This window comes from Mytilus trossulus, chromosome 2 (assembly GCF_036588685.1).
Source record: "Mytilus trossulus isolate FHL-02 chromosome 2, PNRI_Mtr1.1.1.hap1, whole genome shotgun sequence".
NCBI classification, from domain to species: Eukaryota; Metazoa; Mollusca; class Bivalvia; order Mytilida; family Mytilidae; genus Mytilus; species Mytilus trossulus.
In genome coordinates, this window is record NC_086374.1 from 53,290,123 (window position 1) to 53,316,173 (window position 26,051).

The 26,051-nt window shown below is 32.1% G+C and overlaps 2 protein-coding genes across 3 annotated transcripts; both read left to right on the plus strand.

Moving 5' to 3' along the window:
- The first annotated feature begins 1,713 nt into the window (after positions 1–1,713).
- Positions 1,714–10,472, plus strand: LOC134705236 (uncharacterized). Of its 2 annotated transcripts, none has more exons than XM_063563998.1 (2): positions 1,714–1,809; positions 9,276–10,472. In XM_063563998.1, the coding sequence occupies exon 2, from the start codon at positions 9,284–9,286 to the stop codon at positions 10,292–10,294; it is 1,011 nt and encodes a 336-aa protein (XP_063420068.1). In that variant the 5' UTR covers positions 1,714–1,809; positions 9,276–9,283; the 3' UTR covers positions 10,295–10,472. The 2 variants fall into 2 exon arrangements, with proteins under 2 accessions (XP_063420068.1, XP_063420067.1); XM_063563997.1 differs by lacking the exon at positions 1,714–1,809 and adding an exon at positions 7,205–7,326.
- Positions 10,473–14,021: 3,549 nt separating this feature from the next.
- Positions 14,022–23,644, plus strand: LOC134707560 (matrilysin-like). Its single transcript, XM_063567437.1, has 11 exons — positions 14,022–14,184; positions 15,165–15,250; positions 17,664–17,833; positions 18,337–18,412; positions 19,349–19,488; positions 19,980–20,237; positions 21,195–21,323; positions 21,789–21,965; positions 22,177–22,301; positions 22,641–22,795; positions 23,291–23,644. The coding sequence occupies exons 1-11, from the start codon at positions 14,059–14,061 to the stop codon at positions 23,382–23,384; spliced, it is 1,536 nt and encodes a 511-aa protein (XP_063423507.1). The 5' UTR covers positions 14,022–14,058; the 3' UTR covers positions 23,385–23,644.
- Positions 23,645–26,051: the final 2,407 nt, after the last annotated feature.

The following is a 26,051-nucleotide window of genomic DNA, read 5'->3' on the forward strand; positions in this document are numbered from 1 at the left end:
AATGAACTGGAATTGAAAGAATACTAGACCTAAACACATCATACTTTAAAAATGCACACCCACTGTGTCTAGTACGAAGCATTACGTTTGCGCGCATTACCATTACATTTGTGCGCACAAATCATTGCGTTTGCGCGCATTACCATCACATTTGTGCGCAAAAATCATTACATTAGCACACAGCTTTTCATTACAATTACGCGCATTTATTTAGTATCTAATAACTACTGCAAAATTTATTTAACTTAAATTTGTATTGCCATAAAATCATTCAAAAAGGATGTGTGACATTGACAAACAAGGAACATATATATAAGCATTATAAAAATGAGTGCAAACATACTCAAAAATACAAACAACAAACCCATAGGAAACATGTATATCGAGTAAAAAAGCAAATCACTACATCTAAATATCTATAATTACCCTAATAGTTTTAATAGACTGTCACTCCCTTGGTCTCTCAGACACTATCTAATATCTGTTGAAAATAAAAACGCGACTAAATTCGTGAAGAAAGGAAATTAAAGATACCAAAGGAATATTCAAACTCATAATTCAAAAACAAGCCGAAAACACTATGACAAAAACGACAACAAAGACATATTAAAACAAACAACAGTGACACGAACTACACTAAAACATGGCGGGTGATTTCGAGGTTCCTTAGAAGAGTAAGCAGTCTCACAGCTGGTACCTGTCGTGTTACTCGTGTAAGTACAAACCTGATCAACATTCTCATTCGGTTGGTCACGTGCGAGAAGGAGAGGAGGAGAAATTTCATATCTTATCATCTTAGAATAGATTGACGCAAAGGTTTTGTTATTTAAATTTTTTCTGTGTAGTGTTTTTAGTCTGATGTTTATCTTTTCGAAGTAATTCTTTTGGTCACGGTACTGTCTGTTTTCCTCTACTTATCCCTTTAGTATCTCCTATTACTGTTATAACCCCTAAAATACCCGTTTACAGTTTCAAAAACTATGATTTGGTGATTTTTCGTCCTTTCGGTTTTTTAAAAAGAAAAATATGCTTGGCTCTATGTTGCACTTGTTTTGTATATATCATCCCTTTACAGAGTACAACTACACAGTTGCACATTTGACAAAAATATTATTCAACAGATTTACTATATGATTAATCATATGAAAAGCACACATCATTTAGATTTGGTATTCATGTACATAAATAGATAAGTTAGTAAAAGCTGTTGTATTATATTGAATCGAAGAGCATTTTCATGTTTTCCGTACTTTTAAAAATATCATTTGATGGCCAACATTTTAAAAGTTTTCTCAGATAAAACAATATCGCCAAACCAGTGTCAACTGTTGCAAAGCTTCAAAGATTTTACCTTGAAATAACATGGTACATTTTGTATCTAAGCAAGCCGTTTTTTTAAATTACATTTAAGGTCTCAATGAATATGTTCTCTGCCTATTATGAAGAATGGATGACGTCACGGGGTAAAAAAACCAAAATAGATTTTTGTCATTTCCTTGCATTTCTCATGTCATTATTTTGTTTGTTTGATTGCCAATAGAGAGGGATACATTTAATTTTAATCTTACTTTGGATGGTTTTCAGTTTTGTTGTTGTTTTCAATGTCTGACATGATTGCTCATTTTGTTCTGCTAAATATAAGATTAGGTGTGAGAAAAAATCGTGATGTCACAGTAGTGTCCTCTTAATAAACAATTTGTAGTAGATCCATGCCTTTAAGATTGATACCTATGAAATAGCAATCTTCTGATTGTTTGTGACATGAAAATCAGTTCTAAAATAGATTTACAATCATTCAGTGCAATAATGGTAAGTACTACAGATGATGACAACTAAATAAATACAGTGGAGATCACTTCTAACCTCTCATTAAATCTGTCAGAATCTGTCAGGAGAACTGTTCTAGGACAGTACGTAGAACTGTCAGCCTGACACCTTTTAGTCAGTTCTAGGTTAGAACTGTTCTAGCTAGAACTGATTTGGTCAGTTCTACCTAGAACTGATTTGGACAGTTCTACCTAGAACTGATCCTGACAGTTCTACCCTAGAACTGATTTGGACAGTTCTACCTAGAACTGATCCTGACAGTTCTACTCTAGAACAGTTTTAGTCAGTTCTACTTCTAGAACAGTTCTGATTACAAATTCTACGGCTAGAATTGATTTATAAATTCTACGGCCAGAATTGATTTTTAAATCCGACGGCTAAAATTGATTTATAAATTCTACGTCTAGAATTGATTTATAAGTTTTAAGAACTCTTTGTCTAAATATAAAAGCATCGGCAAAATAGCGATTAATATTATAAAGAGTTTTGCTATTTGCCGGTTTTATTACAAATTTTTCGTCGGCAAAGAACATGTTTAACCCCGTCATATTCTGAATGTATAATGACTGTTCCAATTCTGGAGCCTGTTATTCAGTGATTTTCTTTTGTTGATGAGTTACATAAATTATTTGTTTTTCTTTCATTTTTGAACATAGATTAAGCCGTTAATATTGGGAAAAAAAGGGGGGGGGGGGCATTTTTATTTCAATTGTTTTACATTTGTCATTTGGGGAGTCAGGATGGCTCATTTTACATAAAAAAATTATCTGACCTTAATCTTTGTGTAATATGTTATTCTGGCCCAAACCAATAAGGACGGATCCAGCAGTTTTAAAAAGGGGGGGGGGGGGGGGGGTCCAACTAAATGTCCTCATTCAAATGCATTGATCGTCAAAAAAAGGGGGTCCCCCACCGCTCTGGATCTGCCATTGAGCCACTATTAACTTAAACTGATCATATTTGATTTCATCATATAAATCTATATACATTTAGCTGCAAACTGCAGGAATCCAGTTTATCTTTAGGCAAGGATACCAATTATATTGGAAAACATTAATGATTTCAAAATTTTATTTGCACTCAATTTATAGTAATAGCATGTCCTCTTTTTATTAAAATATTGAATTGTAAACAAATGTGATATCTTTTTACAAGTAGTTTTCATACCTCGGACGGACCTGTTATACAAAAATCTTTTGACGGCATCAATCTAAACTGACCTTATTTGCTCTTTCTTCCTGCAAATCTATATAGCTGCACAGTAAATCAGTTATAAATTTAGGTCAAGAGGGACTGTAATATACAAGTTACAGCAATATTGGAAAACAATGACCTCAAAATAATGTTCACATGAATTTAAAGTGCTAGCATGATCTCTTTTTATTCAAAGTATTGAATCGTAAACAAATATCAGTAGTTTTCATACTTCAGACTGAGTCGTGTAATAAAATATTTTGACCGCACCAATCTAAACTGACCTTATTTGCTCTTTCTTTCTACAAATCTGCTTAGTATATAGCTGCACAGTAATTCAGTTATAATTTTAGGTCATGAGGGACTATAATATACAAGTTACAGCAATATTGGAAAACAATGACTTCAAAATTTTGTTCGCATGAATTTATAGTGCCAGCATATCCTCTTTTTATTCAAAGTATTGAATCGTAAACAAATATCAGTAGTTTTCATACTTAAGACTGAGTCCTGTAATAAAATCGTTTGACCGCATCAACCAAAAATGACCATTATGATATTTTCTTTTTTTTTTATGCAAGTCTATATAGTTAGACAGTATATCAGTTATAATTTTAGGTCAAGAGGGACTGTAGTTTATAAATAACTGCAATATTGGAAAACAACAACCACAAAAAAAAAAAAATCACATTGATTGAGAGTGCCATCATTTCCTACTTTTATTAAAAATATCACATCAGAAACAAACATCAGCTAGTTTTCATACCTCAGACAGTGAGACTGACTCATGGAACAAAAATATGTGTCTGGGCAACAACAACCCAACCATAGAGCAGACAACAACCGATCACGATGGATTGTATAATTCAAATGACAGTGTGTCCTCTTTTTATTCAAAATATTGAATTGTTAACAAATTTCAGAAGTTTCGATATATCAGACTGAGTCATTTTAATAACAAAATTATTTGACCGCATCAACCAAAACTGAACAAATGGGACCTTTTGTAGCTTGTTGTTTTCGGTGTGAGCCAAGGCTCAGTGTTGAAGGGCGTACATTGACCTATAATGGTTTACTTATTTTTAAATTGTTATTTGGATGGAGAGTTGTCTCATTGGCACTCACACCACATCTTCATGATCTTCCTATATCTATATATTCTTTATCATGTCAATATATATGGCATCATTGTAAACCAATAATATTTCTAAGTCAGGACAGATATTGTATGATACATTTTGTAAAGAGGACACCAAATTTTATCCACATCATTTTAGAGCGCCATTATTTCCTCTCTGTATCGATAATATTACTATTTAAGGAATGACTGTAATATTTTTTCTGTCTATGAAGAAATAACATAAAAAATTTGGTGCACACTGATAAATGCACGTAGCAGGTTTTTTAACAGTGTGCACCACATTTTTTACGTTATTTCGAATAGACAGAAAAAATATTACAGTCATTTCTTATAATTTAATTCTAAATTTCATTTTAACAAAATGTTTAAACCTTGGCAAACCATAAAAAAACGTTGATGATGTTACATTCACATGACTAACTTATGTCTATGGGTGTTGATAACAAAATAACGTCAGAAGACCCGTTACATCCAAACTTAAATGATTAAATATTGAACCGTCACAAAAGTGACTTTTTAAGTCAGTAGTTCATGATGTTGTTTTTAAACAAAACTATTTAACGGCATAATCCAACACTCACATGACTGATTCATATACTTTATTTTAAAATGAAAAGTACATGTACATGTATGAGAAGTTCTCTTCTTGGATAAGTTGGAATAGTATACTGACTATACTGTTAACAGGTTAATATATAATTTGAAGAAGGACAATGATTGGTTTTCATATGCAACTATTACAGTCACAATAACGTTCGATAACTCTGCATGTGACTGGTTCAATTACGATTTTTTACTGGTTACCTGATGAATTATTAAAAGAAAATTGAAAAATATATTTAGTTCTTCGATGTCTTCTTTTATGAATATAAAGTCATATTGCAAAGAATTTCATTGATAATCGGACAACATTAACCGGCATAGGTATTGTCAAAACATGAATCTACATGGGTATTGTCAAAACTTACATCGTGATTAGGTGCCATGTTTGTTTGTTTTCTTTAATCACGTTGATGTTATGACTTAATTAAAATCTCCTTAATCTAGCTATGTCTAAGGCTATTCTTATAGTTACAATAACGTGTCATATTTAATTGCAATATAAACAGTGAAAATAAATTGAATTATGTGCATTAACAAAATAAGTGTCGAACATCCTCTACGTTTGAAAATTATTTGTTCGCCATTTTTCAAAATTTTATAAAAATAACAACAGCATGTTTAAGCTTGATAAAAAGGAACCAATGTTCGATTACATGCTGCTTTAAGGTAAGACCATGACTGAAAACGCGAGCATCCAACAATTATTTGATTTTCATTGTAAAAATCGTACAAATTATATTTTTACCATGTCGCCCCACGCTGTTAATCTGGTCGCCATCTTGAAAATAATTATAGATTTTCTGAAAATAGCTTATTTTCAAATCAATTTGGAAGGGACATAATAGAAAATTAAACTATTCTATATACGATATTTCAAATATTTATGAATATTATAATAAGCACGAAGACCCACAATTATTCCATCTATTTTGTTTAAATCGCAATTTTAGGTTAAAGACGACAGAAAATCCAATATTTATCGTAGTTGTATGATTTAACAGTGTGAACTATCGAGGCAACAAGTCAAATTTTCAAAAGTATTTGGAAGGGAGAAGATCAAAATTTAAACTATTCCAGAAGGAATATTTATATTTCTAAATATATGAGGAATTACTATAAAGACCCACACTTTTAGTATCATGAACCTGAAGTAATGTATTTCATCGATTCCAAAAAGCCCCTATGCATTTCTATACATTTTACTTGGGCTTGATACGGGTGATGTGTGACGTCACCAAAGTCACGTGATGACTGCTATAGTTGGATATGGTTTGTAGCCTAACGTCCAGTGGCAAATATTTCATTTATGTTCAGATCGAGTATATTTTTCAGAATTTCAGGACTCCCAGATATTATTCATAATCGTTATGGATAAGTTTGGCAACGAGTTAATGCAAATGTACATAGTTTTTTTTACGTTTAACAAAACTGATTTCAATAATTCCATAATCCATCCACTGTACAATTTTCGTTTGAACATTTGTCAAAACAGAATCCTAAATCATGAATGTAAATCCAAGGCAAAGAAGGTAAATTAAGATTAAATTTCCATGAATTAAATGCAGAGTTATATTTATGAAGAGACTGTTAAAGACGGGGAACGAAGAAACGTAAACAATGATGTTTCATTTGCAATCTTATAAAAATATTTCTCCGATGAGTTGGATAACCTCCTATCCACTTCGATATTTGTACATGTAAATTTTTATCAGTAAAAATATAGAAAAATCCGCTATTATATAAAGTAAAGTAATTGGAACTGGATTTTTCTTCTAAATTCTAAAGTGCACTTTCTGCAGTGACGTCATTTAGAACTGTTCTTCAGTCCTGACTGATTTGGTCAGTTCTGCTGACAGTTCTACAGTTAGAACTGATTTGGCCAGTTCTACCTAGAACAGTTTTAGACAGTTCTACCCTAGAACTGATCCTGACAGTTCTACCTAGAACTGATTTAGTCAGTTCTACCTAGAACTGATCCTGACAGTTCTACCTAGAACAGTTCTAGGGTAGAACTGTTCTAGCTAGAACTGTTCTAGGACAGGTTAGAACAGTTCTATGACAGATTATTCTGACAGTTCTAATGAGAGGTTAGAACTGATCTCCACTGTAAGTTTATAAAAAGCAACAATGATACATGTAGTATACTTTTCACTGACAAAACGAATTTATAAATGATCAAATGAAAGTGCAAATATATCAAACCCTAAATAGACCATGGGGTCGTCCATGGGTTGACGTGCCTTTCCATGTGTACATTCTCAACTGTTTCCACTTTAAGGAACCCCAAAAGGAGCAGATTTTTTAAAAGAAGATTATTACTTTCCAGATTTAATAACATTCACACCTACTTTTGTTCTGAGCTTAGATTTTCTAAACAAATAATTGTTTGGTAATCTTTTCTTATTATTTAATCTTTTCTTATGATTCAATTTAATTAGGATTTAATATCAATAGATCTGTGTCAAGTAGGTTTATAATATATACTGGAGAGGCATAGCGATTAAAAGTTAAAATAAGAGGAAAAGTTAAGAATGGAAAACGTTTGATTCGTGTATACTAAGGTAAATTTTTATATTTGAAACAAATAATTTATTTATGAATATTTGCTTTAATTTACGCATAAGATGGAAAATGAAACAATATTTTAGTCTGATAGGTATAAAACTTAAAAGAGCCATATGAAGCATAAGTTTGGTATGCACGCCACGTATTTTACCTAATAAGGTCAGATGTTTAAAATAGTTTGAAGGAAACTTTTTATATTCAGAAATTCCAAAAAAAACTAATTAGATTCCTTTTGGTTTTTGTCTGTTTATGTTTCTATCCAATTTACGTTCCTATCCAATTTACGTACACTCCGCAACTGTGAAAGTCAAAAATAAATTTGCAAAACCAAGAAGGAACACTGAAGCTTATGAAGGAGATGAAAAACTAAAGAACGTTTTAAAAAATAGTAGGAATGACTATCTTCAATAGAAAGGGACTTGACTTGAATTGACAATTGTATCATTTATAATTCATAAGTAACCCAGCATTTGTGACCAACCTGTAGCTAAGGTATTTACCAGGACCTCTTCGAACTTAGTGTTTTCGTCTTGAGTTAATTTATATATATTTATTTAGTGTAATTATTGGTCAAAAATCAAGTCGTTGGTGTTTCTCAATTGTTTAATTTTATAACAGTTTGCAATGGTTGAGCCTCATATAGCTGACAAAACGGTAATAGTCGTACTGTGACCTATCGGTGCATACATGCATTTCGTTATGATAGTTGTTTCATTGGGCAATCATTCCATTTTTAGTTCCAATGTTTAGAATATGAAGGGAGAGGTTTGTCAACGCTGGATTGCTACAGGTCATTGGCGTACGGTGTAAATAGCTATACATCTTTTTATTCCCAATAAATAGTTGTTAAAAGCTATTTTAGTTACGGCATATTTCATTTTTGCGTTAAATTGTTTTATCAGAAAGTATGGATTTGTCTCGCATGATTCAACCAACGCTTGCTTTATTTCTATGTTATTGATCTACTTATGATATATATAGTTTCTACTGAAAGAACAAGAAGAGAACCGAACAGACGGCTTTACATAAAAAAAAATCTACCAAAAATCGATAAAGATCTAGAAATGAATTCGAATTCAAACACCACTATTCTTTGTTCTTCAATCTTGCATCATACAGTCAAATAATATCCCGCTCCGTATATAAATGCCACCCGTCGGTTTATTATATCAGTAAATTCCCCATGTTTTGTAATTCACTAGTCATTTATGCCGTTAGATTAACGGCTTATTATTATTATTACCCATACTTGGTTATATTATAGCGGATACTTATTCATTGTATAATAATCAGCAATGCTAATCTGACTTTTTACCAAAAATTACAAATTGAACTTTCAGCGCGGGACGTTTGCGCTTTTTCAAAGGACATTTGTGCTTTAACAATATTTTCTTTATGGTTGAAAGGTCAATAGTCATTCCATAGCACATTCTAGTTTAAAAGTAATTTCATAGCAGCACATTCATAAAGTTATATATATCTAAAAGTAAATATTATTAATAAATTGTAATACATCAACGAAACGCAGGTAGAAATGTCTGTGGCAACAATTTTCTCATGATTAACCGATGTAAAAAACGCAATTGTCCGCTCAATTTACTACAGGTGTATCAAAATTTAAAGCGCAAATGTCCATAGTGTTTCGAGCGCAAATGTCATTTCGTGTTACAGGTTAAAAAGCGCAAACGTCATGTGCCCGAATTTTCACAATAATATTTGTAACACTGACACTGACAAGTGAAAGTACGTGGATGATATCTAGACCAACGAGCATTTAGCTTCTGTGTAGTTTTTGTGTAGACCGTTTGTTTAAATGATTTTAACGGTCTTTCTTCGAATCACATGGTTTCTTTTCACCGAGATTTTCTTCTTTCTTTTTTCCTCTCAGACACAGACATTGAAATTCGCACCATTGGATTTTTATTTTTTATTTTTATTTTTGTAGATCTGATCATGTCGTTATGTTGTCTTAAAACGCGAGACCTTTCATGGCAAGACCATAGCATCAATATTGAATTAATATTGGCACCAAGAAAAACCAATTTACTATCGAAACAACACATTTCACTAGGTTCCAAATGTGAAGACGAGGTTACCAGATACGAACTAAAACAGAACACATTCCTGAAACACTTACAACTCGAAAAACATCATCTTGGTCAGAAAGCTACCGATTACTATATATTGAAAGCTAAACGTTTTCTAGATAACTTTCCTGTCGACCTGCGAAAAGAAATCCTGAATCGTCGATCTTTTTCAGATGCACTGAACAAAATAAGGGATGAAGTATTAGAAAACCAAAAGCGGGCACAATCCGAACCTTTACCAAACAGATCAGGGTCATACAGAAGAAAATCAGATACAAATGATACTAAGTTCCCACAGTTGAGCAGTCAGATCAAAAAGAAAAACCCTGACACTAAAAGAGGTGATTTTACTTATATAACAGAGGTCCCTGAGAGAAATAACGAATTGCCACCAGTTATAATAGAAGTAGACAAAACTCGTCCCGAAAAACCCTCTTTGAGAAGATCTAACACAGAATATATATCCATGAGAAGAACAGAGTCCGTCAAATCAAACTCACATTCTGCAAGTTCTGACTCACGTCGCCCAAAGTTGACAAGACAAAAATCTGTAAGGTTTGAAAACGATAACGAACCATCAGAGAAAAAAGCTACTCTACAAGAAAAGGTCAAAGAATTCATTAAAGAGCAAGAATACTTCAACTCACAAGTTCAACACAATCACCAAGTAAACAAGACAGGAAACGAAAATGAAAATGACAAAGAGAAATTAGTTAGTGCTTTTGACAATTTCTGTAAAATGCAGAACAATAAATCTCAGCTACATAAGCTGGTAAAATTAGCATCGAAATTCAAAGTGAGCAATTCTAGTATGACAAATTCAGTACGACAATATAAATCATCCCGTTCATATCAGACAATCCATAACGGGTCGTGAAAAAAAGAAATAAGACAATTTGACATGTTACACGTACATATCTTAGTGTTTTTTGTAATATCTTATTTTGGGATTTTTGCTTGTATACATATAATATTTATATATAGTATATTTATTTTTATAGTCGTTTTGTGACTGCTGTAACTAACTTTGTATGATTAAAATATATGTCACTCTGTGTTAATTGTTTTTGTACATTAGAGCAGATTTTGATAAACTTTTTTCCATATCATGTTGATGCATTTTTTTTTCTTCTTCAAATATTTGCGTGATCGAACTTTAAAAGTATTAAGCTAACGACCCTCCATTAGGGAGAAGAAACTATGTAGCCATTAAAAAGATATAATGTTAGCTTGTACATGGTCCCTTAGATTTAATAGAACAATTTGAGGATACCGAACAATAGGGTGAATCAAGTTATTCGCTCGCTAGCTGTGATGCAAAATGCGGTGATCTTGCTTTCGGACGAGTGACTTCAGTGTATAATATTTTTCTCCTTCGTTTACCCTTGAGGTTGTTTTCATTTTTAGTTAAATTAATGCACCTTTTTAACAAAATATTTAAGAATATCGTTTCAGCGTGATATCTGTAATCAAACACTTTTGTAGTGCAATATAATAAACTACAAAGGATAATCTGCTCAGTATTAATAATCCATTTATAATATAGAACTACAAACTTTTATCATGTAAACATATAGCATTGAAGATTTTTTTATGTTTCGGATGTTTTAAGAAAATATTATTTACCTTAAATAACTCAATATATAAAAAATATATAAGGAGAGGCTATATGATAGCCGATGGGAAAACTATCTCCCAAACGAGGTTTACGTAAGCAACTAAATATCACCATATCCCTTCAACAATGAGCAAAACCCATATTGTATAGTCAACAATAACAGGCAACGACATGAAAAAAAAATGTGGAACAATTCAGGCGAGAACATCAACGGCATGATCTATAAAAAATCAGTTAAGAAATTTAAAGGTTTTACATTTAGCACAGTAGTTACATCCTTCTGTAAACATTGGTTTTGTTTATGAAAAATTACAACTAAATAAAAATTGATATATATACTAAGTAATTATATACTAAGTTATGTGAACTCATTGTGCGAAATCTTGAAGATACTGTTAACTTATATTTTGGCATTGAACAAATTCATGCATTTCCCAGACTGTTTATGGCCTTTTGAACATTAACCCGTTGGAGGTGTACCGATTTATATTTTGTTCTTGGAGAACATGATTTATTAGTTGTAATTGGCTTTGAACTACATTTCAGTTACTGCGAGTACTCTGATCTCGGTACTTTCTCTATTGTGTTTATGGTAGTTGTTTGGTGCCTCCTACCGATTCTTTAAGTAAAGCAAATTGCAACGTTTTTACAGTTTGTTCTTATGTTGTGCTATTACACCATTGTAATAGGTTATGCGAGGATTGAGCGATCACAAACATGTTTAACCCCGCAAAATGCATATAGTATCTCCCCAAAGTCAGTAGCATGTAGTGGTTGTCATTAGTTCCTGTCTGGTATATCTAAAGCCGATATAGATTAGTAAATAAAAGACAGATCTATGCATGGATTATTGAAAAATATTAAAGAACAAAAAATACCTTGTCGGACATAAACCAACATATATTGATCATAAATTATAAATGCATTTTATGTCTGGTTTTTATTTTGTTTAACTTTATTGTTTGTTTATCAATTTATAACACGTGTTATACGAAAAAGAAAAACAATCGTAAGCTCAAATAGGAATGCAAGAGGAATGCGTTCAGGTTGAAGTGCTTTGAAAAAGGTAAACAGATAATCGGGTTACGCACTGTAACTACAGGAAGAAGAGTACTAGTCTTCTTTATACGTATCCGAAAGGATGTTTACCCCACGTGGGAGTACCAGTAAACAAATATTAATAAAGACTGCACTTGATCATTGAGTGGCAAATGGATTTTAATAATATTTACACTTTTACGTAATAAGTCAACTGCAATATGATATCTGATATAAATTGAGTTTGTCTTATTTCTCTTGGATGCCTTTTTGGAAGAATAAGTTGTTGATTTTCTTTTTGCCAAATCCATGCAATTGAACATGTAGTACCAAAAAGTCTGGTACGATACTGTACTAGATTTTAGTGATTTAAAGTTGCAGGCTAAATTAAAATAAAAAAAAAAAAAAAAACACTCATTTTCCAAAGTCTAGCTGCAGTATAGCAAGTTGAAATGGTTTGATTTTTGTAGAAATTTGGACACGCAGACGTCCAACATGGTGCTAAATGGACTAACCACTTGCTCAAGATGTATCATCTATTTCAAAATCAATACAAAATCAGAAAATCCTTCAACAGTTGATTACATGAAGGACATCGCACATATTAGCTCTTTTCCACTCCATATGATTACAAGGCGATGTGGGATAAAAGCCAATTAGATAACAGCCAAACAGCAAAAATAACAATTAAGAGGGCAACACATTGACACGGACAAGGTTTCTAGGAAATACCGCAAACTCTAATTCGCTTCGCTTTTCGTCCTGTTTCTAAAGATCATACAAATAAATTTTATATTTTCCGACAACATACATTTCCCTCGGTTTTGGTTTGTGACCCAGAATTGTTTTTTTTTCTATCGATTTATGAGTTTTGAACATCGATATACTACTGTTGGCTTTATATATAGTTAATTTACAAAACCTAATAAAAAATCTACCATGAACACCTTGTTCTCCAAATGACGAAAACATTTAAAGTATGACAGTTTGACACATGAAAACTACTGAAGAGGTTGTCAACTTAAAAAAAGTGTTTGGATAAGAGAATATAGTAACTGGTTCCTACCAAAGTATCATTTTAAAACGTTAAATGTATGACAAAATTATTATTTCGAGAGAATTTGCGACATTAGGAATGCATTGATGTCATTGAATCTAGGTTGCAAGACAATGAATTATATTTTTTATATCACGATTTTCTATTTTACCCGAGTTGCAAACTGAGACAACAGAAATTCTAAATTTTGTTTCGAAAAAAATCCAGCTGTATGACTAAAAAATCTATACAATAAAAAACAAAAAACAAACAAAATACAATTTCATATTAGTGTTTATTTGAAGTGAAAGTATCAATGAATATTTTACAACACAAAAAACCCCATGCAACATCTACAAAAGTTCAAATAAATACTAGTGCGACGAAATCGCAGAAACTGAAAAACAAGCATGCAAAGCAACATAGAACTTTTCATCGTTTTCTGTTTAAATTTTTAATGGTTAACTAAAAATAAAATACAATCGAAACTGAAAATTTGAAATTCATTTCAATTGTTTTTTGTAAACTTGCATCTGAATCGCATTACTGTTTTATGTTTCGTGATTTTCCAATCTAATTGAAATTAAATCTCTCACTCGCTATTTTTTTTATTCTTGGTCGCTGCGACCAAGAATAAAAAAAATAGCGAGTGAGAGATTTAATTTCAATTAGATTGGTGATTTTCGAACTTCAAAAACGCGAGCATGCTGTTCTGACATAGTGTTTAAGGTGATGAGTATACCAGATAACATTCTAAAGTACATTTAAAGTATTATCTAGTACAGATCTCCATTTTCTAGGGGTGTAGGTTTGGTAAAATTAAATTTGTGAAAACACTCAAGCCGACAATGTATTTACGACACCGGAACTGTACTTAAGGTGCCTACTTATGTTGTGTCACTGGAGAATATAAATAACACAAATTCGATCGACTTAGCGACATTGATACATGATCATGCTGTCCAGCATGTTTCTTAAAATTGGTTTGGTTTTTGCAATTTTGCCGGGCTTTTTGCTAACAGAAGATGCCGGTACTCTCTCTAGAACAAAGAGACAAGACGATTTCCAAGTTGACGTAAGTCATTGTTTTGTATATTAGAGTTATTTATTTAATATTACTTTTTCATTACATTATTGTTGCTTCATGTAATAAATCAAATACTTAACTATTTAATTAGTCTATTAACTCACTAAATTAATTAAAGTTAATCAGTAACTCACAAAATCTTTGCATTGACAGAAAACATTCAAACATTGAGAAAATTTTCAATTCTCTTATTTTCCTTATCGTTATTAAGCATGGTTAATTTAGTTAGTTGACATTTCAAAGATTCCGCTAGAAAATATATGCTTCCATGTAAGCACATTTACGCTGGTTATACACGTTATTAGCTCCCTGTGTAATGATTAAAAAGTGTACATGAAAAGAAAAAAAACTACATGTACTGTTTATTAAGTAACATGATATTAATTTGGTATGAAGCATATTTCTCCAGTTCACAAAATGGTTTAATTTTGCTTCAGCCATGGTCGCTTGCAACCTCCGTATGCTTTACACAATTTAAGTGCTCTGTTTCGGAAAACCAGGAAGTATGTTTATCGTGTAGAGAATATGGACAAATGCTAATGAAAGAAATATGTAAAATATATTACGAATAGGGAATTATAGGATTTTATAATGAAAAAAAAAATGTAGAATGATGAACAAAGAAGAGAAGAGAAAAAAGAAATGAAAGCAAGCAGGAAAGAAGAATAAAAAAAGATAATTGATTAAACACAGACTTTGAAAGATCTGCCATATAATGGCGTAAAATAGCTTACTGAGAGTAAACCCTCTTTTTTTATAGCCAGAGCAAAACAAAAATCATATCGAAAAGCAAACTCAAAATGCTTCGTTGTGTTTTTAAAGCAAAAATATTGTAGCAATTCAATAACCGTAAAGCATTATGCGATAAAGATTATATTCCATCAATTGATAAATGCGCATATTTATTATGCAGACTTTGTTAAAAAATGTAGTAATGTATTGGTATTTGTATTATGTAATATTTACAGGGTTTCTTTGAAACTTTTGGCTATATGGATGTCCCTACAAGTTCCCAAGGCGGCCATGATGCAGCCGACAGAGAACGAGCAGTCAGGTAGTCTATATCCATTTCGACAATTTATATATGCTTTAATGTGATATTAGTAGTCATTGTAACCACAAAAATACTATTAGATTGATTTGGCATGTCTTGTTTCTGTAAGAGAATACTGTTAGAGAATACCTGACAAATTAAGTTTCAAAGGGATTTATATTAATTATCATAAAGCACATCAATTAGGACCTAGAATAGGATAGAATAGTTGGTGTCCATTTTTATGTTTTAAACAGAAGTAAACCATTGTGTGTCATTAAGTTGAGTTGCTCTATCCTTGTCAAATAACGACACATCTTTTTATTCTTATTATCATTTATAAAATATTGTAATACAATTTTTTAACATAACTTCCTCACATTTGAAAAATCTATTATATTTTATTTTTCAAATAATGTATACAATAGTCTGAGCAGTTAATCAACTGAAATAAGAATGTAACTCTGCATAATTTCATTTCAGCAATTTATGTTCTGTCAGCTGAATTTAAATTACTACTTGCATTCTATTATATAGTATAATTTTGTTTAATATTACTGTTTTATGTCGTCATTTAAGAGTTAGGAATTTTCGCAAAATAATTTTAATCGATTTTTCTTTAATCTGTATAATGGTAATATATACATTGAAAATATGTGTTGGTTTTCTATATAATACACGAGACATAGAAGTAAGCATTGATAGTTAACCGTACGACCTTCAACAATGATCAAACCCTATACCATATATACAGCAAGCTATAAAAGGCCCAGACATGAATGTGCATAACAATCAATGAAAAACAAAAGTGATAAACAACCGTAGGCGACAACAACTGAATAGCATAGTTTATAGGCATCTGTTTATGATAGTTGAAGACTGAATTTTACACTAGCAGGCCCGTAGCCAGGAATTTTTAAAGGGTGGGGTGGGGGGAAGGGGGTATTTGGACTCGACTTTAACAGTCACAATTTGAACAGAATGTTGACTTTAACAGTCACAATTTGAACAGAATGTTAACCTTAACAGTGCTTATTTTTTTAAGGGGGGGGGGGGGGGGGTCGTCCGAATACCACGACCCCTTGGCTACGGGTATAAATTGAGATGTCTTCTTTGTTATTTGTGTTATTGGGTTGTCTCATTGACGTATACCTACCATTTTATTTTATACAAATATGTGTCAAATTTGATGAGACCCCCCCAAAAAATGAATAAACATTGAAAACGCTTAAAAAGTTCTCCAATCAAAGGTCAGTGTCCACTGTGTATAATAAGTTATTGAGTATGTAAGCCTTTTATTATATCAAAGATGAACTAGTTTATCAGCAAAGGAAACAAGTACTGATTCACAGATGGGTTAGGGCTAATCTATAAAGAGAGATTTTCCGGTAATCTATATGTAAATTAAAGTGCTTGTAAAAATGACTTTGCTTATTCGACAAGTACTGAAAGACTTTTTATATTAAAGAATTTTTTTTCTTTTGTAGTTTAATTTACGATATAATTAGTTAAATATTGTGCTACATCAAGGTTATTCTATAATTAGATTAAAGTTAAAAAAGAAAAAAGACACTTGACTCAACTACAATTTTAATTATTTTAAAGATGAAGCAAATTTATCGTTAAAAAATAGTTGAGAGAATATTTATAAGCGTAACGAGATGATTTTTAAAACAAATGTATTCAGATAAAAAAAATGCGTTACGTTTGAAGTAATTATGATATGTTGGTAAACAATCATTTACTATTTCTAAATATGTATTTTCTATAAAACGAAAAGATTTAAAAATGTCACGAAATTGTCTGAAAAAGACTAGTTTTAAAAACTATTCACAGGTAACATACCTGTAAACTGACTGTACATGTTAATTGTTTCAAAAATTAATTACCTAATGCAAACTTTTTCCTGTGGCAAGTCGCAAAGCCTATTGTCTGGAATTTAACTGATAATCGATATATTTTTGCTACTTTTTTTAACGTCTAGTAAGAAATTCGTTTTCATGTCCAACCTAGAGACATTGTGTTTTTCGGTCTATGCGTCCGACTGATCGTCTGTTCGACAGTCCGTCTGTCCCTATTCAGGTTTGATATTTAGGTTAAAGTTTTTGGTCAATTTAGTTTTTGTTGAAGTTAAAGTCCAAGCATTTTGAAATTTATTATACATGTTTCTTATGATATGATCTTTCTAATTTTAATGCAAACAATGCGTTTATGACCTCAATGTCGCAGATCAACATAGACAATGATAGTGCGAGTGGTGCATCCGTGTACTATGGTCACATTATGTTTTTGTAATAAAGTAAGGGTGTATCATTAAATCCTTTTCACATCTTTTGTATCCTGAGAGCCTTCATTTTTTTTTATATTCATTTCTTTTAGTATTCTTTTCGGTATATTGAACAAATATGAATATAGATAAATACTTATATTTCAGAGAATTTCAGAAAATGACTGGAATACCAATAACTGGTAAAGTAGACAAGGAAACAGTTACTAAGATGAAATCACCAAGATGCGGATTTCAGGATGTACTAAGACCAAGCCAAAGACCTGGTGAAATTAATACAAATCCAAAGGATGTACAGCTGAAACCACTTTCCAATGGTGAGTATGTTCAACTTTCAAACTAAACAACTTATAATATCCTAATCAATGACTAGCAATGTTTCGGTGAACACGGAATTATATCCAATATAATAATACTGGTAGTTAGCTCATGAGAAAATTACACAACCTGTACATGTATGTTCTAGCCAATACAAATGTCAATTTCCAAGCTCCATAATACCTGATAACTGTAGATAAACCGGAGTTAGACGTTTCCTTGATCTGTAACCTACCATTATCCGCCAAGAAAATCAGCTCAGCATCGATATACATCAAAAACATATCTAAAAGTTTCCAAATGACTAACTAGCTCTGCTACTGAGTTTTGTCTGCCATTTATGCCTGAGTCTAGTTTAAAACATCTAATGATTTTTAACGGAGAAATAGTTGAATACATGTCGACAACATATTTATTAAAATAAGAGTGTATTGTTGATATATTCTGTTTCAAAACGTCTGAACATTTGATAAGAAGAATAATTTAATTCATTTAATTTTAGTTTTCAAATGGCCAAAAAATCAGGTGACATGGAAAGTTATGGGATATACAAGACAGCTTGGAGGTGCTTCTCAAAGGTATAATCAATTCACTTTAGTTATAGATTCCCAACTAAGACAAAGTTAATTCTTGTGAGACAGACACATAGAAGTCTACTTCAAATCTAACAATGTATTCATGAATATTAAATCAATACTCTATTGAAGACCGTATGTTGCTCTCTTTATGGTGTTTTGTGTTGTTGGATGCTGCTTGTACTAAATATGACAATTTGTACACGAGAGATATGTACTGGAGACTTATTAGTCTTTTTGGCTTTTATAAGTTAGAATATGTGTGACATCATCTGCTGATATGACAAAAAGGTTCTATCCATAATGAAGAGATCACTGCTTTGGTAATCAAACCATGTAGCTTAACGTTCAAATCTACCGACCATATTTAGAATACTAGTATAACTAAAAAATTAGTAATTGCAGAAGTCGATAATTAATTTTAATGGTTTTAGTTTAAGAACTAAAAACCATTATGATAGGTTTTACTATCATTCTTTTGTTTAATGTTGTTTAATACTTAACGTCCTGTAGAAAATATTCCATGCATATCCATGACGAAAACATATTGCCAAAAAGCCTTAAAAGTACGGTACTGAAAGATGTGGACATTTTGCATTTAGAAACCTTCCATGACCATATATAAATGCCTTCAAAACGTTGCTGCAAGGGTTGTTTAACATGCAGAATGAAAAAATGTGGCAAATATTTAGAACCGACGTGAATGCGTATCTTTACATCCTGCACAGCCAAATACATGTCTTTATTAATGAAAAATTAACTTCGCATGCATGGTCTTAGAAAACTTATATATCCCAAGCGAATTATGTAACTGTAAAACAAGCAGCACATTCATATATCGATCAGTTCTTAGACCTTTTTTTTTTAAAAGCTGTATCTCCGTTCGAAAGTATATTTTGTAAAGAAAAGCATGCATAATAGTTTTTTTTTCATTTGCAGAAGTTCATTTATAAATGCATTTAAAAAGTGGTCAGATGTGGCTAACATCAATATCCGGGAAGTTGGTGGTGGCGACGCAGATATTTTAATCGATTACAAACGCAGAGATCATTACGATGGTAGTCCATTTGACGGAAAGGGTAAGCATAGAGTATTTAGCAAAATAGTAAAATCCAATGTTTTGAAATTGCATGAAAACTATAAAATTTAAAATACAGTAATTATTGGAGGAAAAAAATAGAATAAAGAGACATGAAAATAAAACTATATAAAAAGGAGAATCATTGTGTTTTTGTTAGTAGATATAGGAAGATGTGGTGTGAGTGCCAATGAGACAACTAGTCTTAGATTTGTTGTTATTAATGCATCCATTTATGCTTACTACGACATGTGCGAATTACACCATGCTGTACAAAGAACGTTCAAAATAAGTAATATAACATGCCATAGTACTGTATTAGTTTATTCTCACGTATCTGCCGGTCGGTGTGGTGTTATTTCTGCGTTCTCTCTTTCCTTGTTCTGTTCATCCCTGCAGTTAAAAGTGTACACGAGGGGATAGTTTTGTTTTCAATCTCGAAAATATACCTCTTTAATGCAATATAAAAAAAATCTGATTTATTTTACACAGGTCGGACACTTGCGCATGCTTTCTTTCCTGGGTCACATGACATTTCAGGTGATACACATTTTGACGATGACGAACAGTGGACACTTGGTACAAAGGAAGGTACAAATTTGGAAATTGTAGCTGCTCACGAGTTTGGACACGCCCTTGGTCTAGGTCATTCTTCTAATTCAAAAGCTTTGATGGCACCATATTACCAAGGATATGACCCAGACTACAAACTACTGTATGACGACATCTATAGAATGCAATCACTATATGGTAAGAGTTATTTTTAAAGAGCCCCCAAACATACCAGTGTAAAACGATCCAAACAGGAAAAGCAACAGTCTTATCAATATAAAAACAAGAAACACTTATGAACCACACCAACAAACGACATCCACCGAACAACAGGCTCTTCACTCAGAACAGGTGTAAACAATTGCAGGATGTATAAACGTTCTAACAGTATGCAGCGGGTTTAAAAGTTTCAACAGGCGCGAACATTCACCCTGAAACAGTAGTGTAACATTACAAAATAGAAAGACACACTATAAAATATATTGAAATTACTTAATTCGACAAAAAAGACTATAGACAAAATCAAGTAAACGTACGCTGAACGAATAAATCTGATCTATGACACAGTATTAACACAATTCTAATAAAAAGGGGGAGGTAAAACATCCATTCATCCATATTTTATTGGACGTCAATAAAGTCGTAACTCTGGTTAATCATTTAAAAAAGGGTCGGTGGGTTTTCGGATCAGATATTCTGTTCGCCCGTTCTGCACAGTTTAATTTATGATTTAATGAACTAGTAATACATGAAGTTGTGGTCGCATCGACTTGAAAGCAAGATAGTATGTTTACTCAAAATCTGAGTGTACACGTGGAAATAAAATAGTTTGATCGGGGTTGTCCTATATATGGATACTTATTTATGTTTTACAAATTTTTTAATTCATTTTTGTCAAACTATTGTCTATCATTCTTCGATGTACAGTTTCTGGTTGCCCTTTATCTTTTCGTTTTTTCAACAAAAAAATAATAATCTGAAGTGTATTCTGTACTGATGGCAAAGAGATCAATTTGCCAAAAATTAAAAAAGATATGAAGATTTTTTAACAAGAAATTTTTCAAACATCGAAAATTTAAGTTATGAGCCGACCTTGTTTTAAATTTGTTACAGATTTTGAATTGAATAATTTCTTGTGTATATTTCTTTATAAAGGTGGAAGAGCTGCTACGAGACCTACATCTCGTCCACGTGTGACAACGAGAAGACCAAGGGTTACAACAAAACGACCCTCTACGAAACCAAGTATCTGTGATCTGAAATTCGACTCCATGTTTATGAATGGTATATCATCAATTTCTAGATTCTATTACATGCATATGAAATTATTTTTCAATTAGCGCCTGAGCGTAACGTATTCAAAAGTTAAAACGTGATATACAAGCAAAGACATTTCTCAATCATTTTCAATAACTTAAAGAGCACTTATTGTTTTAAGAAGATTAAAAAAAAGGACTACGTAGACAACAGTGTAGTTGTAAAAAAAGTATCGAATCACACTTTTGGATTGGTAAGATTTAAGAATACAAACTCCCTAAAAAAGAAACAGAGACAAAAACCGAAGCTGAAACAGAAACAAAAAAGTAAAAGGAGAAAAGAATAAAAATAAAAATAAAAATAAATATTAATTGATATATATGGGTGAATTTGAATAATAATGATCCTGATTATAAAATTTAAGAGATCATTAGCTGTATCTCAAAAAAATGTAAATGATAACAATCTCAACATTATATCTTTAAACCATAGGTGATGATCGTCGAATTTACGCCTTCCGATATAGAAAAATCTATCAATTTGAGAGTGACCAAAATGGCATAGAAAAGAGCTTTACCAAAGTTTCAAGGAAAGTATTAACCCCAAGAGTACCTATCAATACAGGAGCTGCAGTCGTAGACAGGTACAAAAGACTGTATGTATTCAAAGGTAAGTCATGTATTTGAAAATTGAGTCAAAATGAAATGGTGTATTTTGAATGATCTGTGTGTATCGTTAGTTGATATGCAATTTGTATTTTTCTTTCTTTACTATGAAAATGTAAAAAATAACTTAATTTAAAGTATATTCACGCATTTATGTAACAAAAAATAATTTGTTTACCAAATCCCAATTTCAATGTTGTTCCTCTAATTACCAGGAACCAAGTTATTTCGATACACAAGATTTCGACTAGATGCTGGTTTTCCAAAGAGGATAACCATTCCATTTTTCCAGAATGTAGATGCAGCTCTCGAATATAATAATGTCATCTACGTCTTTAAGGTATATTTGTAAATATATATAAACATATTTTTTGATGAATTTTTTGTTAATTTAGAAAAGACTATATTATTGTTGTCTCATTTACGTATTATACTCCATATTTCTTTTATACAAAATTTTTGTCGGTTAGTTCCAGGTTTGAGTTTTGTATCTAACTTGAATACATTATACTATCGTACGTTGTGAATAAACTAAAGGATAATGATTTAAGGAAAACAAATGAATTGTATGAAAGCTAACCATATACAAAAGTTGAATAACAAAAATACCAAACTACAAGGAAAACAACAAATTTAATATTTAAGGCCAATTAATTTTTAAAGAATTGTGTTTTTATAGGATGATAAATTTAGTATCTGGCACGAGAACTACAGCCGAAGCCCACCTTCTGGATATCCAAAACCAATAAGTAGCTACTGGAAAGGCATACCAAACAATGTTGAAGCAGCTTTAAATATCAATGATGGATATACATACTTCTTCAAGGGAACAAAGTGAGTAAAATAGACCTATTGTATGACATTTTGCTGACAATATACTTATTATCGAGGTTCTCTTTGCTTTGACTTTTTTTTTTATATCCTACCCCTAGAAGGTTCGGCTATAATCTAATGATCCTGTCTATCTATTTTGACCTAATAGTTTAGACTCACTTTTCTCAGAAACTTAACAGAACGGATTTTTTAAGGATTTGGCAGATACCTTCTTCTATTTGCCTGTACTTTGAATATTCCAAATGTGTTAAATGAACTTGTAATTCTTTGTCAAACATTTCTCTACTACTATGCTACAAATCGGAAACGTTAAGACACTTCCTATCTTTATATACATTGGATTAAAATTGCGTTATTTTTATGTTTGGTAGTACTTACATATATATCTAACCTTTTTACTTGAGCATTGAGAACCCAAAATGTTTGCCAAATACAGCTTAGGTAAAAACCTATCATCATTGTCCACTCCTTAATCATGTGTTATGACTATTGTAGATATTTTAAATACAACAATAGATACCAGAGGACAGAATATCGAAAGGATAAAGCACCGGCATGGCTTGGATGTGGAAGAGCTGTTCCGAAATAACTTATTAGAAAGCATGTTCGAAAACATGTTGACTTTACTGTATTGCATCAATGCTTTAACTATTTAAACGAATTACCTCTGTTAGCATGTTGCGCCAACGCCAGAAAATGACATTTTGATGTAATTGTTATAAATGTGGGTCATCAACAAGTTTTATGCAAGCGGAAAAGCATGTCTGGCTCTACTAAGTAAAATCATCCATCAATTTTTTCGATCATGTAATACAGAGAGTTTTCTTAAGACTTTCCTGGTTTATTACTTAATAAATGTATATATATGTGTATGTGGGCGTAAAATTACAATGTTAATTGTATCCTTGCTGTAACTTGTAAAATGCATCATATGATAATGTAAATAAACGTCAAATAATTCAAAGAAAAAGCCAATTTTGTATGGTAGCTTAGAACTGAATAAACATAATTATTTGTGTAATAAGATGTTGTAGGATTATTCATTGCAGACTGCATAAATCAGGCCGTTATTTTTTTGGTTTTTGTTTGAGCTATGTCATTTTTAGCTCACCGGGCCCGAAGGGCCAAGTGAGCTTTTCTCATCACTTGGCGTCCGGCGTCCGTCGTCTGTCGTCTGTCGTCCGTCGTTAACTTTTACAAAAATCTTCTCCTCTGAAACTACTGGGCACAATTTATCCAAACTTGGCCACAATCATCATTGATGTATCTAGTTTAAAATTTGTGTTTTTTGACCCGGCCAACCAACCAAGATAGCCGCTATGGCTAAAAATAGAACATAGGGGTTAAATGCAGTTTTTGGCTTATAACTAAAAAACCAAAGCATTTAGAGCAAATCTGACAAGGGATAAAATTGTTTATCAGATCAAGATCTATCAACCCTGAAATTTTTAGATGAATCAGACAACCCATTGTTGGGTTGCTGCCCCTAAATTGGTAATTTTAAGGAAATTTTGCTGTTTCCGGATATTATCTTGAATATTATTATAGATAGAGATAAACTGTAAACAGCAATAATGTACAGCAATTTAAGACTCAAAAATAAGTCAAATGACCTTAATGGTCAATTGACCCCCTAAGAAGTTATTGTCCTTTATAATCAATTTTAAACAATTTTCATAAAATTTGTAAATTTTTACTAACATTTTCCACTGAAACTACACGGACAAGTTCTTTATAGATAGAGATAATTGTGAGCAGCAAGTATGTCCAGTAAAGGAAGATGTACAAACACATCACAATCACCTAAACACAACTTTGTCATGAACTGTCTGCTTCCTTTGTTCATATATGCCAAGGTGAGCGACACAGGCTCTTTAGAGCCTCTAGTTTGTCATGTCGGGGCCTTGTATTATTGACTAAATGTAATTTCTTTGTTAAATACCATACGGACCTATAATGACTCACAACCACGTCTTGATACTTCGATTAATAGTTGTCTCTTTACCGTCATCATATAATTACATTAGATGTATGTTTCATTATAATACGTTATTCTGATTGGCTAACTGCACATCACGTGTTATTCCATAAGAAGTTGCATTACACTATAAAACTTTTCGTTCATGATGACACGAGGTCCAATAATAAAGTGCATGATCCTATCTAAAAAAATATAATTTTTGTAACTTCATAGGGTTGGAAAAGCTTTGACCGGGCGCACATTTTTAGAATGAAGCGCTTCCGCGCTTCATACAAAATGTACTTCGGTCAACGCTTTTACACCTCAATAAAGTTACAAAAAGAAGTACTCAATTCTTGAATAAGTGAAATCAATCTGATGGCAATACTTTATCTGTTTCACACTGTTAATCTATAATATATGATTATATATTGATCTCTTATGAATGCATAAGGGTACAGATCCCTTGAGGTAATCAAATTCGAACGTAATAACGTGAACTCTCTATCTAAAAGTAGCAATAGTTATCAACGGTACCAGGATTATAATTTAGTACGCCAGACGCGCGTTTCGTCTTCATAAGAACAAGACCGTGTGGGTCGACAGGGACAGTTTATCACAATTGTGAATACGACACAGTTGGAGAAAATTCTAATAAGACGACAATTCTCGCATCAAAGAGTCTTCAACAAGAATTGAACTCGAATGCCCCACTCGCACTATAATTTTCTATGTTTGGTGGACCGTGACATTGAGGTCAATGACCTTATTGAAAGTTTCAAGTTGATAAGACTTGAACTTTCATTCATACCGTTACATTCATTTTGTTACTTTAAATTTTTGTAAACAAATAACCAAAAGTTTTAAAACTTTATTTCAAAATGTTACAGATTTTGATGTGTCCAAATATTTTTTATTCAGAGTTTGTTTTAATTTTATTTATACCGCAGTAATACTAGGCCACGATTGCACTACGATCTCTGAAAAAAATGCAAATTTTTACGATCGTAGTGCGATCATGTAGATCGCAGGAATGTCGTGGAACGGTCATAGTGAGGTCTTCATGATCGTGATGAGCGTGGCCAACTTTGAACATGTTCAAAACAGTCGTGGTGCGGTCGTGACGATATCAGTATGTTGTTAAGCGTAGCGAGAGCGCAGTAATGTCTTGATAATATTACAAAGGTCGCTGTACCAGCATAGTGAGAATGTAGCGATAGGAAGATTCTAGCCGGAGAGATTGCGCTACGATCTCACAGCATCGTTACTACGACCTCACTACGACCATCAAGTTAT

Bases quoted from the DNA above. Each gene is read 5' to 3' on its own strand.
- LOC134705236 (XM_063563998.1), top strand. From the start codon at position 9,284: ATGTCGTTATGTTGTCTTAAAACGCGAGACCTTTCATGGCAAGACCAT.
- LOC134707560 (XM_063567437.1), top strand. From the start codon at position 14,059: ATGATCATGCTGTCCAGCATGTTTCTTAAAATTGGTTTGGTTTTTGCA. The intron at 15,251-17,663 runs GTAGTCTATATC...CTTATATTTCAG, and splicing joins GACAGAGAACGAGCAGTCAG to AGAATTTCAGAAAATGACTG. The intron at 19,489-19,979 runs GTAAGCATAGAG...TATTTTACACAG, and splicing joins TAGTCCATTTGACGGAAAGG to GTCGGACACTTGCGCATGCT.